This window comes from Ascaphus truei, chromosome 3 (genome assembly GCF_040206685.1).
Source record: "Ascaphus truei isolate aAscTru1 chromosome 3, aAscTru1.hap1, whole genome shotgun sequence".
Classification (NCBI taxonomy): domain Eukaryota; kingdom Metazoa; phylum Chordata; class Amphibia; order Anura; family Ascaphidae; genus Ascaphus; species Ascaphus truei.
The window spans coordinates 27,055,460-27,080,261 of record NC_134485.1 but is presented as its reverse complement, the minus strand read 5'-3'; the positions used below and the strand labels follow the sequence as shown (position 1 = coordinate 27,080,261).

The window sequence follows — 24,802 nt, the reverse complement described above, 5'->3', positions numbered from 1 at the left end:
GAACCCCATTACGGTTAGGTCTGGGGACACCCTGCCTTCAGAGATACAGGTCTCCATAGTAGGTGCTATTCACCACTCCAGGGTTCACATTATGGCAGATTTTTTTGACGCTCCAGTGCCCTGCAGAGAAATAGGAATTCATGATGTCACGCTGATGCAGCTTCCAATTGGCCTAAAACGGCAGGCAATATACTTACCTCTGAGGGATGCTAGTCTCTGTAAGCAGGGGATCCACACAGCTGATATTAGGAGGCGCACACACGCACACATACACGCACTTTACTGATTTAAACAGTCCAACAGGGTGGACCAGGGTAGGCTGATTTTAGGAAAGGCAACAATTTTGTTCCCCCCAGCCTAGTGTTTTCAATTTTTCCCCTATAAAATTCCATATGCAAACATATTGAATTTGTCATTTTACCAACTATTGCATACCATATTTAAAAACTTTTTATTTTATTTTTTTAACTGCATGGTTTGCGCCTTAAAAAAAAAAAGTAAGTCGCTCCCAAGCTGTGTGAGATCAGCAAAAAGGATAGGCTAACAGGGAGAGGCATTGTACAATATATGTAAGCCAATAGTTTACCTCAAAATCCAGTATACTGTTAAGCATACTAGATTTTAGACATACATTGTTCACCAACCAGTCTATATACTGTGTGTAAAGTAAGATGACCAGGTTAATCACTCACACAAGATAACGTGTCTTCAAGAGTTCCATTCATTATTTCCCCCCCCCCCCGGAATAAAAGCTACATTTGTTACATTTTAGAACGATAAACTGGATCTTGAAATTCCATATGGCAAGATCCAATTTTGCCAAGACAATGTATTGTAAATATTTAATTCACAACCATTACAGTGTAAATTATTATGACAGGTGTTTGTCAATGTATAGACACGACACAATTACATTAAATAAACATGACAGGATATCAGCACTTAATATTTGTAAAAACAAACAAAAAAGGGCAGTAACAAGAGTTATAACATTTAATATAAAAGTAACACAAGTTAGTTCTGCAGTTTGTGTACAAACTTCTTTAAAATATTCTGCAATTCTATGTTTGATGAAGAATCTACATCTTCAACATTAACATTACGGTATATATTTCACTCAAGCTGCAAAATGGGAAGGTAGACTGCAGTTACAGATGCAGTACCTTCTTTGAAAGTACACAGGAAATGTGTGCCCTCAAACTTGTGACATGACAGAACATCTGCTGGGTAGTATCAATAGGTTTTGAAGTGCAGACTACCAGGTCTCACTTCCCTCTCCAAAAAAATGGTTTTGCTTCACCTCCCACAAACTCTCAGGGCAGGAACAATCACAGTGTACTTCTACCATTTGCACGAGTAGAATTATATACCAGGTATCAATAAAAATGCCACTTTGTTACTACGACTATCTCAATCATGCCATTACTTCAGCATCTGTCTGGCAGGTTGTCAGAAAAAAAAATTGTCACCAACAAGACAATGAAACCTTAACGTATTGCATATGGGCCAAAATGGTTATAAGCATATTATGCAGTCAGAGACGTGGTATTTACAAATCTCAGAGGAGATATAGGGGTGATTCTTACAAAGTAAAGTGTTTTTACATTTGTGAGAAGGGCAGCAATTATTTCATGAGTGCCAAAAAATGTCGCTATCCTCCAGCAAGAAAACACTTTGTAGTATAAAATATTGAGGGTAACATTTAAGCTACATACATTAATTTTTCCCTTTTAATATTCACTTCTGCAAAGATTTATCTATTGTACATAACATTTGCAAGCAGAAATTCTGGCAGTGAACAGAAGGTGACTGACCAAAAGACATCTTCACATAGGGAAGCACCTCATGGACAATTCTTCCTACAAGCAAGTACATGTAAAACTCAATATCTTGCAGGCTAGTAGCTTGTGTGAAATAAGAGTAAGTGTTGTCAAAGTGCTTAAGATTTCCAAGTGTATTTGTAGTCCCTCATGTCTAGCTGGCGTAATGAGGATTTTCCAAGCTGAGATAATTGAATAAGTTGCTCCAAGGTTGATGGTTGAAGGCTGCAATTTACAAGATCTGTGCATACAGTCTCCTGTTAAACAAGGAAATGAAAGCAGAGTTGAAATTCAAGATAAAAATGACAAAAACAAAAACTTCAAAGAAAAAATCCTGAAAGCCAAAAAACAGTAGGAGCAGATAAACATTGATCTATGCGAGCTGAACAGGTGACAACACATTTGGTGCTTTATGAAAAAAAAACCTGAAGGAAACGTTAACTGAACACATATTCATCTATAGATTTTGCAATACAGTACTTACAGGATTTTGACTGAAATAATGTGTTGTTTTAAAATAAATCAGTTGTGTCGTATTAGTTGCTGCTGTTGCATTTCTCCCTCCACACACTAGACTCTAATGTATTAAACTTCCTTGGGTTGCTATAGCAACCATTTTGAAAGACAGCACTTTTTGAAACAGGCGGCCATATTGCATGCCTTGGGAAGAAGGATCTTTGATGAACGATCATGGAAGAACTGATTGGTCGGCAGCTTAGATAACTGCATTGCCGTAAACGTAAGGAACGGAGGTATTTATTTAAAAAAAAAAAAAAAAAAAGAAGAGGGGAAGAACAGGTATTGATGGTTTTTGAAATTGGGGAAAAAAATAAAAAAATGCTGCATACCTCTAAAAGGTGTTTCCTAAATGTAAAGTGAAGTTTTGCATGTGTCATTTAGACGCATTGTAATGGCCACTGAAACAGCTCACTAAAGCTCAGCAATACTTACAAAACCCCCTTTCCCCTTCATGGTGTGGGAGCAAAATAGCAAATTTTAGAAGAATTAACATAAGTGAAAAATACGAAACTACCTCCAACTTATAGCAAATAAACGAAAAGGCTCCGTTCAAGATCTACAAGTTTCAGTAACATCACCTATGGCAAATGGTTCAACCAACCATGGCTCAATCTGATGTTTTCCCAGTTTATAGCAACCCTGGTATCACCCACAATTTACCAGATATGCATCAATCTTGGTCCTAACATTTTTAGGAGGAAAAATTGTTGCAGTCAATATAAATTGCCAATTAGTTACTGATCAGGGCCTGACCACTTATTTATTGGGTTTACTGCAAAGAACTTGCTGGTGGTGAGTATTGGCTGCAAAAAAAGGCAACCACAGTCCAGCAAACCTGCAAGCGCCAATCTTAAAAATGTTCTTCAAAACCAGGCCGGGCTAAACCACGTGCACCTCATTTTATCAAAGACGCTCCAACTTACCTTAGATGTTTGGGGATGGACGGCTGTATTAAACACAGCTGTTGGCTCATGAGTATATAGGCCTGCTGAAAAAGCCCCTTTCTGTGCAGATTTGAGTAACATCGTCAGAGAATGAAGAGAATGAGGCATAATAGGTCCAGTTATTTCCAGGCTAAACTGATCCTTATAACCAGATTGCACCTGTGCCTTCACATTTATACTCCTGGCCTATAAAGGGAAAAACAAGAAACGAAGAAACAGTCAAAATGTTTCTAATGTTATAACAGTGCAGTGGTAGTCAGCCTAATGAGGCAAAAAATGTGATATCGATGTGTATATATATAAAAAAATTATGTGCAAAAAGGTGAATATAATAAGTCTCAAAGACACAATCCTCTATCAACAGAAAGCGTGCGTACCGACGCCATGAAATGGAGACGCGGGAACAACGACAGGTGGTCTTTGGGTTGTAGACTAAACGGCGCTGTAAATCCTACGTTTGTGAGAACATTGGTGCTCATTTTAATGTTGGTAATGAATAATAAGTGTTCCACTATGTGCTTTTTGTTTCTAAGTAATTTTTTAACCTAAGACAATTAGAAAAGGTTATTAAACATTAATGGGACTGTCTTAGTAGGTCAACATCTAATAGTTTAAATGAAGCAGACACGAATCTAAAATACGCACACGAACGCACGTAATCTGTACCCAATGACCATCAGTAATCAGACTGTTTGCCAGTACTATTGATTGGCACAAGCAACAAGTTTATTTTCTTCCGGTAATCACTAAAAAAAAAGTGTGATATTTGTATCTTGTGAAACATAAGTAAGACCGTTTGAGAGGATTGAATATTTCTAAAGGAAATGACACCAAGGGAAAAATAAAAATGTATTTGCCGCTTTAAAACACACAGTACAGATTTATGACTTGCCACTGGTTATTTGGAATAGCCATGTTCACAATTATATTATACATTTTTACTCAGCGTGAAAAGGCTACATTTGGCCCATTTGCCACAGGCCACCCAATGCTATGGGGGGTTTTAGCACCCAGTTTTTTTTTTTACACGACAATGGAAAATAACCAAAACACCATTACAGAACATTGGCGAGGGAAAGAAGTTCTTACCTTCAGTGTCTGCATTGTTGCCCCCCGGAAAGAGATTGGTGATAGAAGCGTTGGAGGAAGGCCGGCCTGGGGACCTGCTGCAGCCACTAAGCTTTTACAATTAATTAGAAAGTTTAATAAAGTGAAAGTGTTTGTTCCTTTCACCAGCACAACAGATTCAGGCCTGTGGTCCAGTTTCACTTCATTCTTCTCTTTACGACTGGTTCAATTAAAGTCAAGGCAATATACAGGGGGATCGTGAACTTCCCAGTGAAGGGCAATTTATGGAGCTTTAGTTAGAGCTGGGCAATGTACAGGTATCATTGTTATACAGATAATGCAAATTAACAGCAAGTCAATATGTAACACTACACCAGTATGGCCGTCTGCCAGCTGCTGGGGTCACAAGGGTGTTTAACCTCACCCTGTCAAATACAGGTGCCCTGTATGCTCACATCAGGAGCAGAGAGTCCATGGCTCTGCCCATACCCACTTCGTGCAACTGCTCCCACTGACTCCTCTTAAACCCCTCCATCTTTTAACCCGTCTTACATGTGAACTTCTTCACTTTTTGTTCCCCAAACTATCCCAACCCCCTCTACCCTTTATCTGAGACTTCTAAAATACCTATACCGCATGCCACAGGCACGGGGAAGGAGTGTTGTCATTGTATACAGGGAGAGAGGCGACAGCTGTTTTAGTTCATTTATTGTAAAATGTATATTACATTAAATGCTAAAAATAAAGTACCCTTTTCTACTTGACAGTATTAATAAAATACATTTTAGATTAAATTACACCCATTTGTTTTTTGTATTTGATATTTATCTTTACTTAGATTCTTTATTGGGTTAATGCTTTTTCATGTCTAAATCTACTGGGAGACACAGTGGTGCTTTTGTTTGGGGGACGGACGGGACCAGTTTGACTTGTCTCTTCTGGAGTGAGCCCCCATTATAACTCTGTTTAATCAGAATCAAAGTGTGTGCAACAGAACTATAGAAAACAAGGTTATCAGATCTTTACAAACGGCTGTTTTCTGCCCAAAGGATACAGTTTAATGGATATTGCATCTGGCTTTTTTATTTGATCTTGGACTCCCATCTCCTCAAGCCAAGAGAAACTTTCATCTTCATCAATGTCAGCCAAATCCCTTTAAAATAAAAAGTTATTATAGCGTTCAGAGCGTTAACATCTACTTTTTTTTTAAAAATAACTCAAATCCCATGAATACATTGAGAATGTATACCGCTATGTCATTGCAGATCAGAAAACATGTGCCCATATCCTGCCAAATGTGCCGAGTGCAATTGTACTGAAGATATGCCAATGTTAAAGCCCAATAATATTTATAAGAAGCCAAAATCATAAATATTGTATTTGCAAGATCCTGCGGATACTATTACTATCCATGTTGTAATGCCATTTTCCTCACATACTACAGAAATAATCAGTACAAATTGCATAAGCCTTTTATTTATTTTAGATTTCACACCCCCTGAGGGTCTCTCACGTAACATGTAGGGTGAGGTTTGCTATCTAAATAGCTTATTTATTGATACCCTTTTGCTGTGGGACTCAAACTCTATGCCATCCCTGGAACTCCTGTATTGGAGCCGCAGGGACTGCTGAGGATTACCAGGAAGTAATACCAGAGGAGGCTCTACACGTGGACCTACAGGAGGCAAGGATGCAAGCAGCCACAGAGGAAAGAGACAAAGGGCCCCCACAACCAGGATTAAAGGGTTGAAAGGCTTACAAAGAATTAAGGAATTTGTGAGTTTTATTCCAAGTGTTTGTTTTTAAATGTTGGTTCATTAAATTTTGGTATATAGCAGTTCTGTGCTATGTTTTCATTTTTCTTTTCCACATATTGCTGCGAATTGTCCATCCGGTAGAGGTACAATTTTTTCATCTTCAACTACTCCATTGATGTGAGTGTTCTCTATTAACTCATTCAGTGTAAAAGTGACCTAGATTACGAATCCAGGCTGTAAAGGGTTAACTGCTTGGTGGTGGTGTGTATGTTTACGGTAATTTCCATCACCATTTCTGGAGTGTTTAGGGTGAAATTGCATCTAGTGTTACTATTTTCACAGAGGTGACAGCATCTTTAATTAAGTGGGTTACTCCTCATTGTTTCTCTACATTGTTATATTTTTCACGCATTGTATTGAGCACGAGTGAAAGTTCCAGCACCGAGGAGAACTCTGTTTGTAAAGACTGTTTCTATGGGTTTTGGATAATCCCAGAGGACTCACGGCTGCAGGACGTTACAATCTAAGTGGATACTCAAACTTTTTTCTTGATATATTACTTGATTTTATGTTTATGTTACATTAGATTGTTTGTAAACATTTTGTATATTTGATTTGTTTTGGGGGTATAGCGCTCTAGTTGTGTAATGGCCAGATTTTAGATTTAAGAGCTTTCAGTCAACATCACACAATCTGTATATCAATCGAGACCCTTAAAGATACCAGAACATTTAAGCATACATTTGTTTGTAAAGAAATGTTGTTTCAGCGGTAAAGAAGCACTGGAAACAGCGATAAACACTGCCAACTACAAAAAAGAAACATGCCCCTCTGATATCATATCGGCATGAAAATCAAATAAAAAAATAAATAAAAGTATTAATGTTGTAAAATTAGGGTCTTACATTCGGATAAGTCAATCTCCAAAGCTATACAAAAATAAAAAAAAAAAGAAGAAGAAGTAGACAAAATATATAGTTTCCCACATACTCTGCCTCACTGGTATAACCCGTTTCATGATCAGCAGCACCGCTAGCCTGCAAGTTTGTCTCAGAGTTCTTTTGCTTTCTGTTAGATTCATCTTCAACCAAGGGAAGACAGAATTCAATACCTAGAAAAAGATAAGGGGCAGGTAGCAGTGTTAGGCCTGGGCCATAGAGGGGTGAGGTGATCCGAGCCGCGCTGACGCTGAGGCTCGCCTGCTGAAATCTGGGCGATTTCATGCCCATACAGGCGAGCCAGCGGGCGCGATCGGAGCCGGGGGGGAGGTGGTTGGAGGCGGGGCAGTGACGTCGCTGGGCCAATCGCCCGCGACGCACTGACGTCGACGTCACGGCGCCGTGACGTCGACACTGCTGTGCTGTGATTGGAGGTTTTCAGCCGACAGCGCGCTGAAAAACAGCTTGGCGCTCGGCTGAAACCTCCATCTCGTTAGCACGCCTGCGGACGCTCGCGTGAGCCCCCTCTCAAGGCATCCTCATTGAGGATGCAGGGGCTCAGCGCGGAGCGTCCGCACGCCTCAGCACGGCCTGTCCTTCTCTGGACTCGGCCTTAGTCCTTTCTTCCATGTAACAAAGGAGGGAGGGGGGAGTAGTTGGTACGATGCCCTTTATTGAACCAACAAGTACTTGATCGGTTACAAGCTTTCCAACCTCTCAGAGTCCCATGCAGCCACGAGAGAATTTTAAGATGCATATGGGTTTAAAATCATTTTTTATTCACTCTTCACTTGTATTTATGCACCATTAGTTTTCACTTTATTTATATATTGCACACACAATATTCTATTCATTTGAGCGCTCCCCAAGTTTTTTCTATACTATGTTAAGGTAACATGTCAGCTGTGAACATAATCTTCCCCAAGAACTAGCAAGAAAGTGACTATATCCGCTCGGCGCTGTATAGGGCACTTTAAAGGTTTACGAAATAGGTCGCTGTGGTAAGATCTCAACCACCTAAAAAAAATACAGGAAAATGTAAAATAGCTAGAAGTTTGAGAGAGATATGGGGGGGGGGGAGGGGTATGAAATGGACAAACCATAACTTGCCTTCATTTTTCATAGCTTCTCTTAACCCTCGTGTTGTAGGAGACATGACGGCTGTAATTACATCACTTCCTGCAAGGCCTGCTGCCCGAAACAGCACAGTGAACTGGTAGGTACAGACGTAGAAGTACGGACACAGCTTTGCTTTTAACAAGTTGTATAAGGAGGTAAAGCCGAGAGCCCTGCAAAAGAGAACGTTGTAAACGGTTATTCAACCGCAAAAGTTTCCTTAGCTTGTGAGTTGCTTGGTTTTGTCTTCCTTCAGTTGGTCTCACTAGTTCACCTCTTCCTTTACCTTAAAGAAGGGTTTATTTTATTACATTTGCTCTTTCCTGCAAACATGGCGCAGCCGGGTATAAGGTTCTGATGGCATTTGATGCAGGAATTGAAAAAAAAACACGTATAATTGCTAAACGATTTACATTTTGTGAAATATGTTACAGCTATATCTAGTAAAAAGTATTCTCTGTCTTGATATATTATCGATACGGTTTGCTGTCGCAGCAAAACGAGTTTCTATATTAAAACACGGTATAAAAATAAATAAATAGTTGTCCTACTTTGCTACACTACAATGAAGTCTGGACCAATGTTGGCTCTGGGATTGTAGACAAGTCAGTCTTCATTTGTAGTGAATAGCGGCATTAAATGCACTATTTTTAACATTCAACACAAACATTTTGGAAAGGGTTACCTACCATTCGCTCATTAAAACTTGCTGCAGCGCTTCATCATGAGACCAGGGGCTGTTTTTTCCAGCCATTTTGCGATCTGCTCCAATCCTGGGGAAAAGCTGGAGCCAGGGAAGCGACGGGTGAAGCCAGTACACAAGACTCTGCTGAAAGGCACATCGAAGGTCTGTGCATAACTTTGGTTCCTGGATGAAGGGGATAATAAAAAATAAAAAATGTACTACAGGAATCTGTTTTTAGATTAGATATGGCAGTATGTAAAGAATGAACCAACGCCAGCAAGCCTTCAAGAACACACACACACTTTATTTTCTCCATCTTCCCCCCGTCGGACGGTTCCACGCTCCCTGCCGTGCGTGCGGCACCATTATAGAATGGCTGACCAACCTCAGCCAACTAAAACTGCTGCGCGCGCATGCACTATAGAACCGGTCTTAGGCCAAGGAAGGCACCTTTGATTTACTGCACAGCAGAAGTATCAAAACGTGGCAGCAAAATATGTCCGGTAAAGACCGAGGGGATTATTTTACTAGTAACATTTTACCTGTATGCTTTGTGGCAAGCTGAACGGTGTGGCACGACAATGCAAAACCAGTCCTTGTGCTTCTTCCTGAGCTTTTAAGTGATCTGCCCAAGTAAAAGTTTGGGAAGAGGTAAAAAGCAAACGGGTCTTTAAGCTCCAGTCAGCAGGAAAAGTAACGGATCCTCCAGGTGGTTCACATGTAGCAAAGGGTTTCTCTGGAGACTGGAAGAAATAAATTATTTTACTTACCAAGATAATAGAAACCTCATTTATAAATGGTACATATGCAGGGATATAGTATTTTTTTCTAAAATGTTTTACCAGGAAGTAATACATTGAGAGTTACCTCTCGTTTTCATGTATGTCCTGGGCACAGAGTTATGATGCCAAATACATGGTTACATTGAAGTGAACAGGGTTATACATTATGTATCAAGACATTGCATGCACAGTTTAACATTTTATCTTTAGGCGTATGAAATAGTTACAGCCAGAGCAAAATGTGAGACCGCTTTAGTTTAGAAAGAATTAAGACTTTGAGAGTCTCAGATACATTGTTCCAGGTGAGATGCACGGTAAGAGAAGGAGCAGCCAGATACCTTGTTGAACCTTGGGACAGTGAAGAATCATTTGGAGTCAGATCTCAGATGATAAGTGCTGCATGTGGTAGGGGTGAGGAGCTTGTTCAGATAGACGGGTAGCTTGTCCAGAAAGTATTTGAAGGCAAAACAGGAAAGATGAACTTTGTGCCTAGACTCAAGTGATAGTTAATCTAGTTATTTAAGCATTTTGCAGTGATGTATGTTGTAGTTACATTGGAGGACAAAGCGGCATTTTGAAATGTAAGGGTGTCTAGTTTGCCAAGGTGGGTTTGGGGTGCTGTACCATATATTATGTCCCCATAGTCTATAATTGGCATTAGCATTTGCTGTGTGATGCACTTTCTGACCAGCGGACTTGAGGATTTGTTCTTATAAAGTAAACCTATTTTGGCATAGTTTTGGATGTCAGGGTATCAATGTGCAAACCAAATGTCAAATGGGAGTCAAACCATATGCCCAGATATTTCAAACTAGTAACAGGGGCAAGGACGGGATTAGAGTTGGTTCTGATCTGAAGCTCAGTCATTGGAAGCTTTACAAATTTAGCCTTGGTTCCAAAAACCATTGTGACAGTCTTGTCAGTGTTTAAAAAGTTTGTTTTGGGAAATCCAATTTTCAAGTCTCAAAAAATCAGATTGAAGTATGTGTCCAAGGTTGGAGAGGCTAGGGTTGTATGCATATAAAATTGTGTCATCTGCATACATGTGTATTGAAGCTCCCTTACAAGCTGTAGGAAGATCATTGATGAAAACTGAAAAGAGTAGGGGCCCCAGAACAGAGCCTTGCGGGACACCACAGGTGATATCCAAGGGGTTGGAGTTACAACCTGAGATAGACACATGTTGGGATCTCCCCGATAGGTAGGAATGAAATCAGTTCAAAGAATGCTGCCCTATTCCAGAGCACTGGAGTTTGTTAAGCAGGATAACATGATCAAGAGTATCAAAAGCCTTTGCACAATATAGGAATACTGCACCAGTAAATTGTCCCAGTTCCATTCCACACTGGATCTCATTGCAAACTTGGACAGCCAGGATCAACTAGTTTAGTTATAATTGCACGTTCCAGGTTTCTATGCAAGATCCAAAAAAAGCACCTTTTATTTACCATCAAATATACCATGATCAGATGGAGTAATTATGCTGCACCAAGAATACTGATAACAAATGAAAACCTCACTGACATTTACTTTGACAGTACCTCAAAACTAGCTCACCTCTCTAATAACGGAGACAAAGGGGGGATTACAATAATAAAAAAAAAGCCAACAATGAACAGCTGTTAAATGAATCCCTATTGGAATTACTGTAGCATTATGTGCGAGAACATAGAAGCAGTGCATGGTGTACAGGCATTATGATTCCCTAATAAAACTTTTTTTTTTTAATTAATTAATGGACTTCTGCAGAAAGCTAGACTTTTCTGATTGTATTTAATTACATCAGCAATAGCAGATTCTCTTCTCAAATAGTACTACCTTGTTAGTTATTCCCATCACTGTATTGTTTAAATAATAAAATCTAACATTAAACTTTTTGGCAAGAAAAGACCAGGCCAATCTTACTGAAGGAGAGTTTCACCCTGTATCCCTCTTGCAAAAATAGAAGCGATCTTATTTATACGCAGGCCAAGATAATTCACACATTCCCATGCATTTCATGACCTCCCACTTCCACAAGAGCAGATAGTGTTTTTGAATGCATTACATTTTTTCCCAGATTCACTGCCATAAGAAATTGTGCACTCAGTGAGCTCAAATTGTGTTACATACGAGTCTGAATAGTTCAGGGGATTCTTTTTTGTGCTAAACACACAAAATAAGAGAAAAAAGCAAACCGTGGGAAAATAAATACAAATGGTATTACTTCTATCGCCGTAGCAGCAGGCTCAGCAGCAAGTGGCTCTCCCCAAATGACATCTTCGACTGACTTAAACTGAAAAATAAATAAAATAAAAATGAATAAGCCTGGTCAACAAAACAGAGGCAGTAAAACTATCAAAAGAAAAACATATGTCTTTTCAGCAACCAGGCTGCAGCAATTCATGGAGTTATTATAAAAGAATGATATATTATACAGTGTTGTGAAAAAGTTACAGGATGACGTTGCAGAGCATAAAAGGCTCAAGTACACAATACATTTACTTACCTGAGCACTTTATTCCCAATACACTACTGACCTTTTACGCCAAGATTAATTGTTATGTTTAACTCTTAATGAGGCAGTGTCGTGCATTGTGATGCTCATTTTTATTCATGTTGCACTTACAAGGTTGTTTTCTTTAAAAGATTTAAAGCAGAAGTTCAAGCTGCCGTTTAAAAAATAAAATAATAATTCAGTTCAATATGTGCATCAATGCAATCTGCACACCACTGACAAGTGTTTAGCCAAGTTGCTGATCGATCGGAGAAGATTCGGCTCGGGGGTTCACTAAATGGCTGTCAGTGCAGTACAAGGACCAAAGATGCAACTTTGTGTGGAAGATCACGTGACCAGGCAGTCACTAGACAATTGGTGCACTGCTGGAGTGAGGGCAGTGCTCAAACAGGGGTGTGCATTTTTTTTTTCTTTTTTAATGCCACAAGTATTTTCTCATAGTACAGAACTGATTTATTAAACACACACTTTTTAAAATTAAATGGCTGACGTGGTCCCGCCTCCAAGTCGCGTCATTCTGTCTGCTGGGGAAGAGCACATATCGCCCAGCAGACAGAGGGACGGTAGTGTAGCAGCGTGTCTGAACTCAGCCTTAGGCGGAGTCCATGGTATGGGAGACTGCGCGGAGGAGTCTGCACGGGGCGCGATCAGACTGCCTTAAGGCATTGATCGCGCCCAACGACCGTGCCGCCGCACGCGGGCGGAGGCAGGAGGGGGCACGTGTTGCACAAGAAATCCGTTGAAATGGATTTCTTGGCGCAACACGCAGGTCACTTGAGCGGTTTAACCAATGAGGATGAACCAGCTCCGTCCACCATGGACAGGGAAAGCACCCGTTTCACACGGGTGACTTCAGGGCCTCCGCACGTCTCTGTGCGGACGAAGGCACCATGGCCCAGGCCATAACCAGCGCTTCTAATCGATAATGTGGGATAAAAGCATTGCCGGCTATAAAATATACACAAACGTACACACAGTATATAGACATGTGTAATGGCTGCAGTCCTGCCACGCATGCTGACTCTGCGGTATATACAGTATGGGGGCGTGCTGACACTGCGGTATATATATGGGGGGGTGCTATGAATACCAGCACCTGGCTCACATGCTGACGCTGCAGTGTGTTTATGTATGTATGTATGTATATATATATATATATATATATATATATATATATATATATATATATATATATATATATATATATATATATATATATATATATATATGTGCAATGAATATCCGCACCTGGCACACATGCTGACGCTGCAGTGTGTGTATGTATGTATGTATATATATATATATATATATATATATATATTAGAGAAAAAGAGAAAAGAAGCGCCCGATCCTTGTGTATAATCAGATGAACAAAGTTTCAATATCTCATGGACAAGACAAATGCACACTTACAATTTGTCTGATAAAATAAAGCATGTTATGGGACCTGCCCATGCACCAACTGAGGACTCCTCGGTCTCTTCTTTGTGTGTGAGTGTCAGTATTGGCTCCAAAAAGGATGTTGCTGTCAGCTGCTGTCTCCAGGGGAGTAATCCTTAGTGTTTGTGAGCACTCAATCTCCACATGCAGCTGCCATTTAGCCTTTCTTCTCACACTTGAAACCGGAAAAAAATCTTCAGGCAAGTCCTTGCCTCCTCACGCTGGTGCTGGGAGCTGCCCTGTCACCGTAGGCTCACTGCCAGATATCCCTACGCGTTTCTTCCGACTCTGCGGATTTCATCAGGGGATCCCCTGATGAAATCCGCAGAGTCGGAAGAAACGCGTAGGGATATCTGGCAGTGAGCCTACGGTGACAGGGCAGCTCCCAGCACCAGCGTGAGGAGGCAAGGACTTGCCTGAAGATTTTTTTCCGGTTTCAAGTGTGAGAAGGCTAAATGGCGGCTGCATGTGGAGATTGAGTGCTCACAAACACTAAGGATTACTCCCCTGGAGACAGCAGCTGACAGCAACATCCTTTTTGGAGCCAATACTGACACTCACACACAAAGAAGAGACCGAGGAGTCCTCAGTTGGTGCATGGGCAGGTCCCATAACATGCTTTATTTTATCAGACAAATTGTAAGTGTGCATTTGTCTTGTCCATGAGATATTAAAACTTTGTTCATCTGATTTTACACAAGGATCGGGCGCTTCTTTTCTCTTTTTCTCTAATAGGTACTGTGGGAGTTCGGTGAGCCCAAGAAGAAGCAGCCTGGACCTTTTGCAAATCAACTTATCATGGACACATGTGGACTTAAGTATTTTTAATATTCACTGCATTTATGGGTTCATAATCGTGTATTGAATTTTTCATTGCTTATCACATGAACCCATTTTTTATATTTGCATTTTTTAGTTAAGTCCCAGTGACACTCAGTGTCATTTTTACCCACATTAATTGGCAATATCTTTTTTATTGTTTTTTTTATTTTTATATGTTATGCACACTTCTTTTTTGCTTTTGTGTTTTTATCTAATAGTCACTTTTAGTTTTTCCTGCCAGAATACATTTAGTTATTTTCACACCACTGTTTATTGGGCATATTTGCCTGGTGCAATTTCTTGCCACATCTATCAGGGCTGCAGCAATTTAGGTGTAGTGTGTGAAGGGCGCTGTCTATATTTTCTGTCAATATATATATATATATGTGCAATGAATATCCGCATCTGGCTCAAGGGCCGACACTGCGGTATGTATATGGGGGTATGCAATGAATATCCGCACCTGGCCCACGTGCGGACACTGCGGTATATATATATATATATATGGAGGCGTCCTGATACTGCGGTATATACAATATGGGGGACATGCTATGAATATCCGCACCTGGCTCACGTGCTGACACTGCGGTGTGTAATATATATATATATATATATATTGGCATGCTGACACTGCGGTATATACAGTATGGGGGTGTGCTATGAATATCCACACCTGGCTCCCGGGCTGACACTGCGGTATATATATGGGGGGGGGGGGGGTGCTATGAATATCCGCACCTGGCTCACGGGCTGACAGTGCGGTGTATATATATTGGGGTGTGCTATGAATATCCGCACCTGGCACACGGGCTGACACTGATACATACAGTATGGGGACGTGCTATGAATATCCGCACCTGGCACACGTGCCGACACTGTGATATATACAGTATGGGGACGTGCTATGAATATCCGCACCTGGCACACGGGCTGAAAGTGCGGTATATATATATATATATATATATATATTGGGGTGTGCTATGAATATCCGCACCTGGTTCACGTGCTGACACTGATACATACAGTATGGGGGACGTGCTATGAATATCCGCACCTGGCACACGTGCCGACACTGTGATATATACAGTATGGGGACGTGCTATGAATATCCGCACCTGGCACACGGGCTGAAAGTGCGGTATATATATATATATATATTGGGGTGTGCTATGAATATCCGCACCTGGTTCACGTGCTGACACTGATACATACAGTATGGGGGACGTGCTATGAATATCCGCACCTGGCACACGGGCCGACACTGTGATATATATATGGGGGGGATGCTATGAATATCCGCATCTGGCACACGGGCTGAAAGTGCGGTATATATATATATATATATATATATATATATATATATATATATGGGGGGTGCTATGATTATCCGCACCTGGCACACGGACAGGGCCCGGGTCTCTCCCTGGCTCCGGGCTGACACTGTGATATATACAGTATGGGGGTGTGCTATGAATATCCGCACCTGGCTCACGGGCCGACACTGATATATATATGGGGGGGTGCTATGAATATCCGCACCTGGCTCACGGGCTGACACTGACACTGTGATATATACTGTATGGGGGACGTGCTATGAATATCCGCACCTGGCACACGGGCCGACACTGTGATATATATATGGGGGGGATGCTATGAATATCCGCACCTGGCACACGGGCTGACAGTGCGGTATATATATACAGTATGGGGGACGTGCTATGAATATCCGCACCTGGCACACGGGCTGACACTGTGATATATACAGTATGGGGGACGTGCTATGAATATCCGCACCTGGCACACGGGCAGGGCCCGGGTCTCTCCCTGGCTCCGGGCGCAGATCTCCTGCTGCGGAGGTCGGGATCCGGGGGGCACAAAGCCGCAGTCCAGGGGCATCTCCAGCCTCCTCTTCCCGGGACTGCCCCCTGTGTTCTCCAGACTGGCGAAGGGGTTCCTCCGCTTCACACTGCCGCCGCCGCCGCCCCGGAGAGGCCCGGGAGAGAAGGGTCGGAGCCCCGGGCAGGCAGCGGCGGGTTTCGAAGCCTCATTCCGGCTCCGCCGCCGCCTGAGCCGCAGGATCTCCGCCGGCTTCTTAAAGCTGGGAGAGTAACCGGGGAGCAGCTCCGACATGGCGGCGGTGAGAGACGGGAGGGGGGGGGAGGGAGGTCGGTGCGGGCGCGCGGTGTCACAGTCTGTAAACACTTCTCCCCTGTGTTGATCTTTACAAATCTGGCGCGCTTTTCCCCCGTGCCGGCGTGGTGACGTCACGACGCAGAGCCGCCTGCGCAGGTTTTCGCGCCTTTAAACCCCTCGCGTGCGGCTTCCTTTGCATGACATTTTGTAAGGTTCTGTGGCTGTGTCACGCGCGCACCAATACCAGGCAGTGACACAATCCCTCTTCATTGCCTTCTGGCGCAGGTACACTTTTTTTTATATACAACAGACGACAGAGAAGCCCCAATGCTACATCCAACATGACAGAAATACACAGTCAAATACTTATATATTCTCTTGAAATAGGGTCATTTAGTTTAACCCTTTGGCCAAAGCATTGTAAGCCTGTGAGCCACACACAACAAGGCAGACACCCGTTCGCACGTCCTAACGCTACCAGATAAAATACTTGTAGGGATGTCTAGTTTGCTTCCCTGCGCTGCAGCGTGTATTCAAAGAGTGTTGGGAGGTTCCCGCGGCGGCCCGACGGCAGAGGGCGCCGCCATGTTGTTGCGCAATAGTTGGGGGCACTGTTAGAGCAGCGGGAGGTCGTGCATGCGCAGTGCAAGCGCGCGAACGGCTGGCCAATACGTAAAAGGCTCAGCCAGTAACTACAACTCCCAGGAGCCTTAGCGCCGTCACCAGACACCAGGGAGCGAATAGGAAGGCTGGATTTGCGGGAGGCAGGAAAGGGAAGCGTGGGGGAGAGACCACGCTAGCCAGAGGGCACCGGAGGAGCTAGGGAAGAGGTAGTGTGGGTGCACGGGGTCAGTGACCCACCTGCATAGGTTAGATCTTCCCCGTAGGCCCCAGGATATTCCCTGAGTCACAGTAGGTTGTGGTGCTGCAGGGACGCCCTGTAGCGATGGCTACAGCAGCCCTTACTGTATAGCAGATAGGGACAAGGTGTGTGGAGCCGAGGTTGGTGCCAGTCGTCTGCGACCAGGCTGCTGTGCATCGTGAAAGCGGAGAGACTGCGCTGGATCGGCGGATCCTTTTCGAAGTTGTACCGGTCACCGCAGTGACCGGAAGGTATTTACTAAAGTGCACCAACACCGGTCAACAGGCGCTGATCCCGCCTTAAGGAACACTCTTTGGGGACACTAAGTGGAGTGGCCAAAGGACTGAGCCTAAATACATATTACAGTTGCATGGACACGGTGTGGGGGCACGCGGTGACGGGACAGTGACATTTCTCCTTATGAGAGTGGCCGAGCCACTAGTGTTATAGTATAAGTTAGTTGATGTGTTATATGTGTTCTTGCCATGATTATGCAATAAGGGTTTATCCGTACTTTACAGTAAACAGTTCAAATCATATGTGTGTTTCTATTGTTCTTACCCAGGGGAATCTTACGTGATAGGGATCCTGGGTAAGTGGAGGCGCTGCCAATAAGATAACTGTTACCCCAGGCTCTCCTGGAGCAGTACCCGTAGTCTCTCTAGAGCGTAGGAAAGAGGGCTACATACTAATATACCTCTATTAGGATTAACATTCTCCTTTACCTCTATTAGGAGGGAGAAGGATCTACATTGGATCTATATCCGGTAGAATGAAAGGAAAGGACCTACTAACTTGGGTAGGGGCGGGCTTAAAACCTGGGAAGGAGCAGCCACCAACCACCTCCTGTCGCTTGTTGTGTACATTTGCCACACTCAATAGCTCTCCTTTTTGACACTTATATACATAGATATATTTTGTGGGGGCTCAGGGGTTCCCAAAAAGAGCTTGCTGGGGTTTTGTGTTTTGTTAACCCATTCTCTGCTGTTGGAGGTTGGTGGCTCCTCCTTCTCAGGTGTTAAGCCCCTCCCCACTTCCCAAGTTAGTGGGTCCTTCCATTCTGCTGGATATAGATCCAATGTGGTCTTTCTCCCTCCTAATAGAGGTAAATGAGAATTTTAATTCTAATTAGGGTTGCCACCTTCAACTGACGGCCAACCCGGAGATTTTTTTCAAAAAAAATGACACTGTTGCCATGACAACGGGACGCTATGCAACGTCCCGCGGCGTCAAGTTGCCATGACAACGTGGCACCGCATGACGTCATGACATTATGTGGGCGCGCGGCCAGGCTCTATATGAGCCCGCCCCCAACTAGCGGCCATTCTTTCTGGCCGGAGATCTGTTGGAGAGTAAGTACTCTCTAATCCTCCATCCTGCGGCCCCTCTGCTCCTTCCCTGCCTCCTGCAAGCCAAGGTGTTCCCCCTTACTCCCCGCTTCCCCCCGATACCCGCGCGGGAGATGGTAGTGGGGGTGTTCCCCCTTACCCCCTTTGTCTCCGCTTCCCCACGGTCCCGTGGCTGCCCGCGCTGGGCGGAAGATGGCCGCGGGGGGGCGAGCGGGGCAGTGGTGGTGCTCGGTGGCGCGACCTTTCCTCTCTTCTTCCCCCTGTCCCGTGTGTGTGTGTAGGATACCAGAAGTGTCATCACCACCCCATCAACCCCCCCACCCCATCAGCACCCCAGCCCCGTTCCCCCTTGGTTTGGAGAGAGGGGGGGGGTTTGCGGTGCGCGGGGCTTCCATCCATCGCCGGATAAGGTAGCAGAGGGGGGGGGACGACCCGCGAGGGAGGTGCCAACGGAGGTGCTCCCGGCTGGATAATCTGTTAAATAAAACATTGTTTGGTTGATTGTAACAAGTCTTTTATGCTGTCTACAGTTATTCCTAATGTATTTGTCCCATTCTACACCCAGTCAGTCAGTCACCCAGTCACTCACCCACCCATTCAGTCACTCACCCACCCACTCACCCACCCAGTCAGTCACCCACCCAGTCAGTCACCCAGTCAAACAAGTAGTCAGCGGTCTACACATAATAATGTATTGAGGTTTTGAAATAATTTCTAACTTGCTTTGTTCCAGATCAGACTAGAAAGCTTCTAACAGGAGACCTCGGAATCCCCCCTAACTCAGGAGACAGGTAGGGAACGTCTGCACTCGTGTGTATTTGCTGACAGTTATACTTTCATTTTGTCTTGGGATTGTTAACAATCACTTATATTCGCAAACCTGTCTGCATTTGGTTAATATGAAGAAGCACGGTAGTTTCCCATTATTCAAGAATTATCTTCACTGTGGAGCAGCTCACACACCCACCACCCCTCCCTGATCTTAACGCTGCGGGAACGGTGCCGCTGAGCGTGCTATGCGCGTTCAATGTAATGAAAGCAAATAATGACGGCTATGCTTGTGCGACACTCACCGAAGCTCAGCGCTTGTAGAGACAATTTATCACGTGACCATACTGTGAATATTCTGTGTGGAGGGGGGTGGGAGACTTCACCCACTGCGCCGTATCATCTGATCACCCACACGACTTTGCTATAAAGATTTAAAATGTCTTCACTAAGTGTTGTGATTTCTTTATTTCTGGGTGGAGGAGTGGGGTGTATTTTGAGAGCGTACTGTCATTTATATTGCATGTTAACAAGCTTCACAGTCCGTGCTGTTACATGCCGATCAAGTACTGTACTCTGGAGGGGGGAGGAGGCAAAAACTTGCTGTGTTCTGATCCACATTTTAGGTATCAGCCTGGTCGCACCCATCAGCCTGGACCCACCATCTGCCTTCCAGCACCCATCTGCCTTCCAACGCCCACCCTCTGCCTGCACTGATTTTGGCTTCAAGTAAGTGTTGCATACAGTATACTGACTTCCCACTGTTTGACAATCATTCCATCTTTACTAATTGAAAGATCTTTTTTTACATTTTAGGTATCAGCCTGGTCGCACCCATCTGCCTTCCAGCAGCCACTGTCGGCCTGGAACCAACATCTGCAAAGATGAGCAACAAGACAAGACAAACTTCACTCCACATGTTTTTTGGAGATAAAAACCAGGGACCATCACAGCGTGTTAACCAAACAGAGACTGTAGAAGATACTCCTCCAGATCAAGCCAGTCCGATAGCAACAAAGTTAATCCATAAAAGAAGTATAGCCAATGTAATAGACAGCACTCACACAAAGTAGATAAATATACACAAAGCGGGGTGCCACGGACTAGAGAGGGCCCAATCCCTCTCAAACACAATAAAGTACTGAAGAAAATCCAGCACACCCTAATAATAGATACAAAGTCACTGGTATATAACCAATTTGAAAATTTAATCAGTGCACAAATAAGTCAAACAACTGACTACGCCACACTAGGCAAACAGACAACATATAAGTAGGGCCATATATAGGATGTACAGGAGGATAAGGGATAAAGGAAAATTAGGATGGGGCAACAAAGGGAAAGTGAGGTGAATGGTGGAAGGGGAACAAAGAAAACAAAAAAAGTGGGTCACAACGGGGGAAACACCCTCTAGAGTGAGGAGCTGGCTCGTGGTCTGTGTGCCCTATTAACTAAGGACTGTCTGGTTTGCATTACTCCTGATTTGCCTCCTCTCTTTGCTGCTCTCTGATGTTCTCAGTTGTTGCTGGTTTACTAATACATAGTAGCTGTTTGCATGTATTTTTGTCCCTGAATATATCCATACAAAAGTGTTGTTGCTAGTTCACTAATACATTGTAGCTGTTTGCATGTAGTTTGTCCCTGAATATATCTATTTGAAAGTTAAACTGTGGACTTATTTTGCCAATTAGTTTAGGGATATTGTATGTGTATCTAATCAGAATATTATTTAGAATTTGTGGAGGGTCTTCTATTGTTTTTACTTGGGGTCAGTTCTGTTGTTGTGGGTTTGGGGTGAGGGAAGTACCCTCTTGTCCCCTTGGGACTGAGGGGAACGGGCCTGACGAAGGGACAAGTCCCGAAACGTTGCCCCCCTATATTCCCCCGTTGTGACCCACTTTTTTTGTTTTCTTTGTTCCCCTTCCACCATTCACCTCACTTTCCCTTTGTTGCCCCATCCTACTTTTCCTTTATCCCTTATCCTCCTGTACATCCTATATATGGCCCTACTTATATGTTGTCTGTTTGCCTAGTGTGGCGTAGTCAGTTGTTTGACTTATTTGTGCACTGATTAAATTTTCAAATTGGTTATATACCAGTGACTTTGTATCTATTATTAGGGTGTGCTGGATTTTCTTCAGTACTTTAATCCATAAAAGAAGAAATTTTCAAGACAGTTGGCTCAAAGATTTCACATGGTTAGAATATAACAAGGAATCAGATGTTGCATCATGTATTATCTGTTCGAATGTTGCTCATAAGACTGACGTTACTCCGCCTACACACATACGACAAATTTTCAATGCACCATTTAAAGTAGAAAGTTTCAAATATCATGGAAAGTCTGCTCTACATATCAAGTTTGCCAAAATTTGGACTGCACAAAAAAATCCAGAAAGCACACCAACGAGGCTATGTGTAAAAAAGATGGAAAGGGAAATGTTTCAACAAATGTGTGTTGTTTTCAATTCTGCTTATTATATAGCTAAAACCAATAAACCATTCAGCGACATAAAAGATCTGTTAAATTATACACGCAAGCTTGGCGTTCATGTTCTCAAACAATATAGTAACGATAAGCGGTGTGCAGAATTTGTCAAATTTATTGCCGAAAAAATAAGAAATGACATTGTCGCTGAAGTTAAAAGTAGTTCGTTCTTCAGTGTATTACTGGCTGGTTCCACTGACAAATCAACAACAGAACAACTTATAATGTATATGAAATATTGTAAGGACGGCTGCATTAAGGAAACATTTTTAAGCATAGTTCCATTACAAATTGGTACTGGCCAAGGATATTTCGATGCACTTCAAGAGGAGTTACTTAAATATGGTCTTCACTGGCGAAACGGTGAGCAGTTGGTAGGCTTAGGGACAGATGGAGCTGCAAGCATGTTAGGCAGTGTTAATGGACTTGCAGCAAAAGTGAAACGTGATGTGAAACATTTGATTTCTGTGCACCGTGTAGCTCATAAACTACAGTTATGTGTGCTGAAATCTGTGAAAGATGCTACTTACATTTCCAAAGTAGACGATGTTCTGATTGGGCTTTTTAAATTTTATGGAAGTTCGCCCAAAAGGCAAAATGAACTTGAAAAAGTTGCTACATCTTTGTCTGCTACAATTTTTAAAGTCAAACATATTAATCAAATTCGATGGGTCGCAAGCAAAATTGGAGCTCTCAAATCTCTTGTTGCTGATTGGAAGTCATGTGTTGTTCATATGGAATCTATTGTACAATCTGGAAATACAGTGGAATCCAACCAGTGCAAGGGATTTCTGAAGATGCTTCAAAAATGTAGGTTCTTAGTAACCGTACATTTCTTACTTGATTTTCTTCCAATTTTTAAAAAGTTGTCCCTAATTTTCCAGCGAGAGAGTCTGCTACTGAGCAATGTTAAATTGCATGTAGAGCAAGCATTGTTTTCACTGGAGAAATTGGAACATACGGTTGGTGAGGTAGAGAAAACATTTCTAGACAATACATCTATGTCTGGAAAATTTCAAGAAGTTGAATTGTCTGACCTACCGCAGGGAAAATTGGAGTATGAGCAAGACAGAAATGCATTAATTAAAGCAGGCATAAAATGTTTAAATGAAAGATTTTTGGACAATCGCTGCGAAGTATATAGTGCCTGTTCCATTTTTGATACGGTTTCGTGGCCGTCTGGCAGTGATCTAATACATTATGGTGATTCTGAGATGAAGCTGCTCACTAGTCACTTTCATCATTTGATATCTGAAGATCCTCTAGCAAATGTTACAGAAGCTATTATTTCTGAATGGTATGAAATTAAAGTTTTATGTAAGCATTTGAAGCTAGAGGATATTCTGAAATCAACACAATTCCACAAAGACAGGTTTCCGTTATTCGTTAAGTTGCTTTCTATTATTGCAGTCCTTCCCACATCAACAGCATCATGCGAAAGGGGTTTCAGCGTCATGAATTCAATTAAATCCCAAAAAATGTCCAAACTACAGACTTCAAGTTTATATGATCTCTTGACAATATCAATTAATGGACCACCAATTGATTTGTTCCAACCAGACTGTGCCATTGATAACTGGTATTTTTCAAGCAAAATGCGTCATGTGATGGGCCATGCAAGTAGCGCAACTTAATTTACGTTGACTGTACAAAAATAATTCCACTTCTTTCTGTTTCTGTAAAAATCAAATACTTCAGACGAATGTTTTTGAGCAGAAAAAGTTAGTTTATTCATACTATTGTTACTTAAACATAGGAAGGATGTTGATCCAGGGAGACATACCGACTGCCAATTCTTGGAGTCAGGAAGTATTTTTTCCCCATTGAGATGACAATGTGTCACAGGGTATTTTTGTTTTCCTTCCTCTGGATCAATATACTGTAAGTAGGACAAGGTATGTAGAGTAAATTTGTCAGTGGTTAAACTTTATGTATGCATGTAATTTTCTAATCTCGTGTACTATGTTACTATGCAACAAGGAGTAATTGTAGTAAAGTAAAAATGTTATACAAAAAATAAACTTATGTCAAACTAATCTTATTAGTTCTTACTAAGAATTTATTAAATTTGCAATGAGGCGGGGCTAGGGGGCGAGTAGATTTTTTGGGTCGGTGAGTAGATTTTTGGGTGATTTGTCGAACACTGTGTGTGTGTATATATATATATATATATATATATATATATATATATATATATATATATATACACACACATATTGTATTGTATGTCTTTATTTATATAGCACCATTAATGTACATAGCGCTTCACAGTAGTAATACATGTGGTAATCAAATAAATAACAGATAATATAAATAACAGATCATGGGAATAAGTGCTTCAGACATAAAAGTAACATTAAGGAAAATGAGTCCCTGCTCCGAGGAGCTTACAGTCTAATTGGTAGGTAGGGAGAACATACAGTAGGAGGGACTTCTGGTAAGTGCGTCTGCAGGGGCCCAAGCTTTATGTATCATGTGTTCAGAATATCCACAGTGCTATTCATATGCTTCTTTAAGCAAGTGTGTCAGAAGAGTGTAAAGCTTTAAAAGTGAGGAGAAGAATGGAGTGTGAGATGCGGGATTTGATCGGAAACCAGGAGAGGGATTTCAGGAGGGAGATGCTGAGAGAGATCTAGGAAAGAGTAGAGTGATTCTGGCAGCAGCATTTAGGATAGATTGTAGGGGAGACAGGTGAGAGGCAGGAAGGCCGGACAGCAGGAGGTTACAGTAATCAAGACGGGAGAGAATGAGGGCCTGAGTCAGAGTTTTAGCAGTCGAGCAACAGAGGAAAGGTTGTATCTTTGTTATATTGCG

General features: G+C 42.4%; 1 protein-coding gene and 1 long non-coding RNA gene across 3 annotated transcripts; one reads left to right on the top strand and one right to left on the bottom strand.

Moving 5' to 3' along the window:
- Positions 1 to 975: 975 nt before the first annotated feature.
- Positions 976 to 16,647, bottom strand: DONSON (DNA replication fork stabilization factor DONSON). Its single transcript, XM_075593826.1, has 10 exons — positions 16,183 to 16,647; positions 11,836 to 11,904; positions 9,390 to 9,590; positions 8,852 to 9,030; positions 8,157 to 8,335; positions 7,099 to 7,219; positions 5,406 to 5,504; positions 4,373 to 4,571; positions 3,263 to 3,469; positions 976 to 2,077 (listed from the first exon to the last, which is right to left on the bottom strand). Exons 1-10 carry the CDS (start codon positions 16,516 to 16,518, stop codon positions 1,940 to 1,942), a joined length of 1,728 nt encoding a protein of 575 aa, XP_075449941.1. The 5' UTR covers positions 16,519 to 16,647; the 3' UTR covers positions 976 to 1,939.
- Positions 16,648 to 16,668: 21 nt separating this feature from the next.
- Positions 16,669 to 20,794, top strand: LOC142491361 (uncharacterized). Of its 2 annotated transcripts, none has more exons than XR_012800375.1 (4): positions 16,669 to 16,806; positions 19,466 to 19,523; positions 20,127 to 20,229; positions 20,317 to 20,794. It is a non-coding gene; the product is annotated as an uncharacterized LOC142491361 (long non-coding RNA). The 2 variants fall into 2 exon arrangements; XR_012800374.1 differs by having other exon boundaries at positions 16,669 to 17,634.
- Positions 20,795 to 24,802: the final 4,008 nt, after the last annotated feature.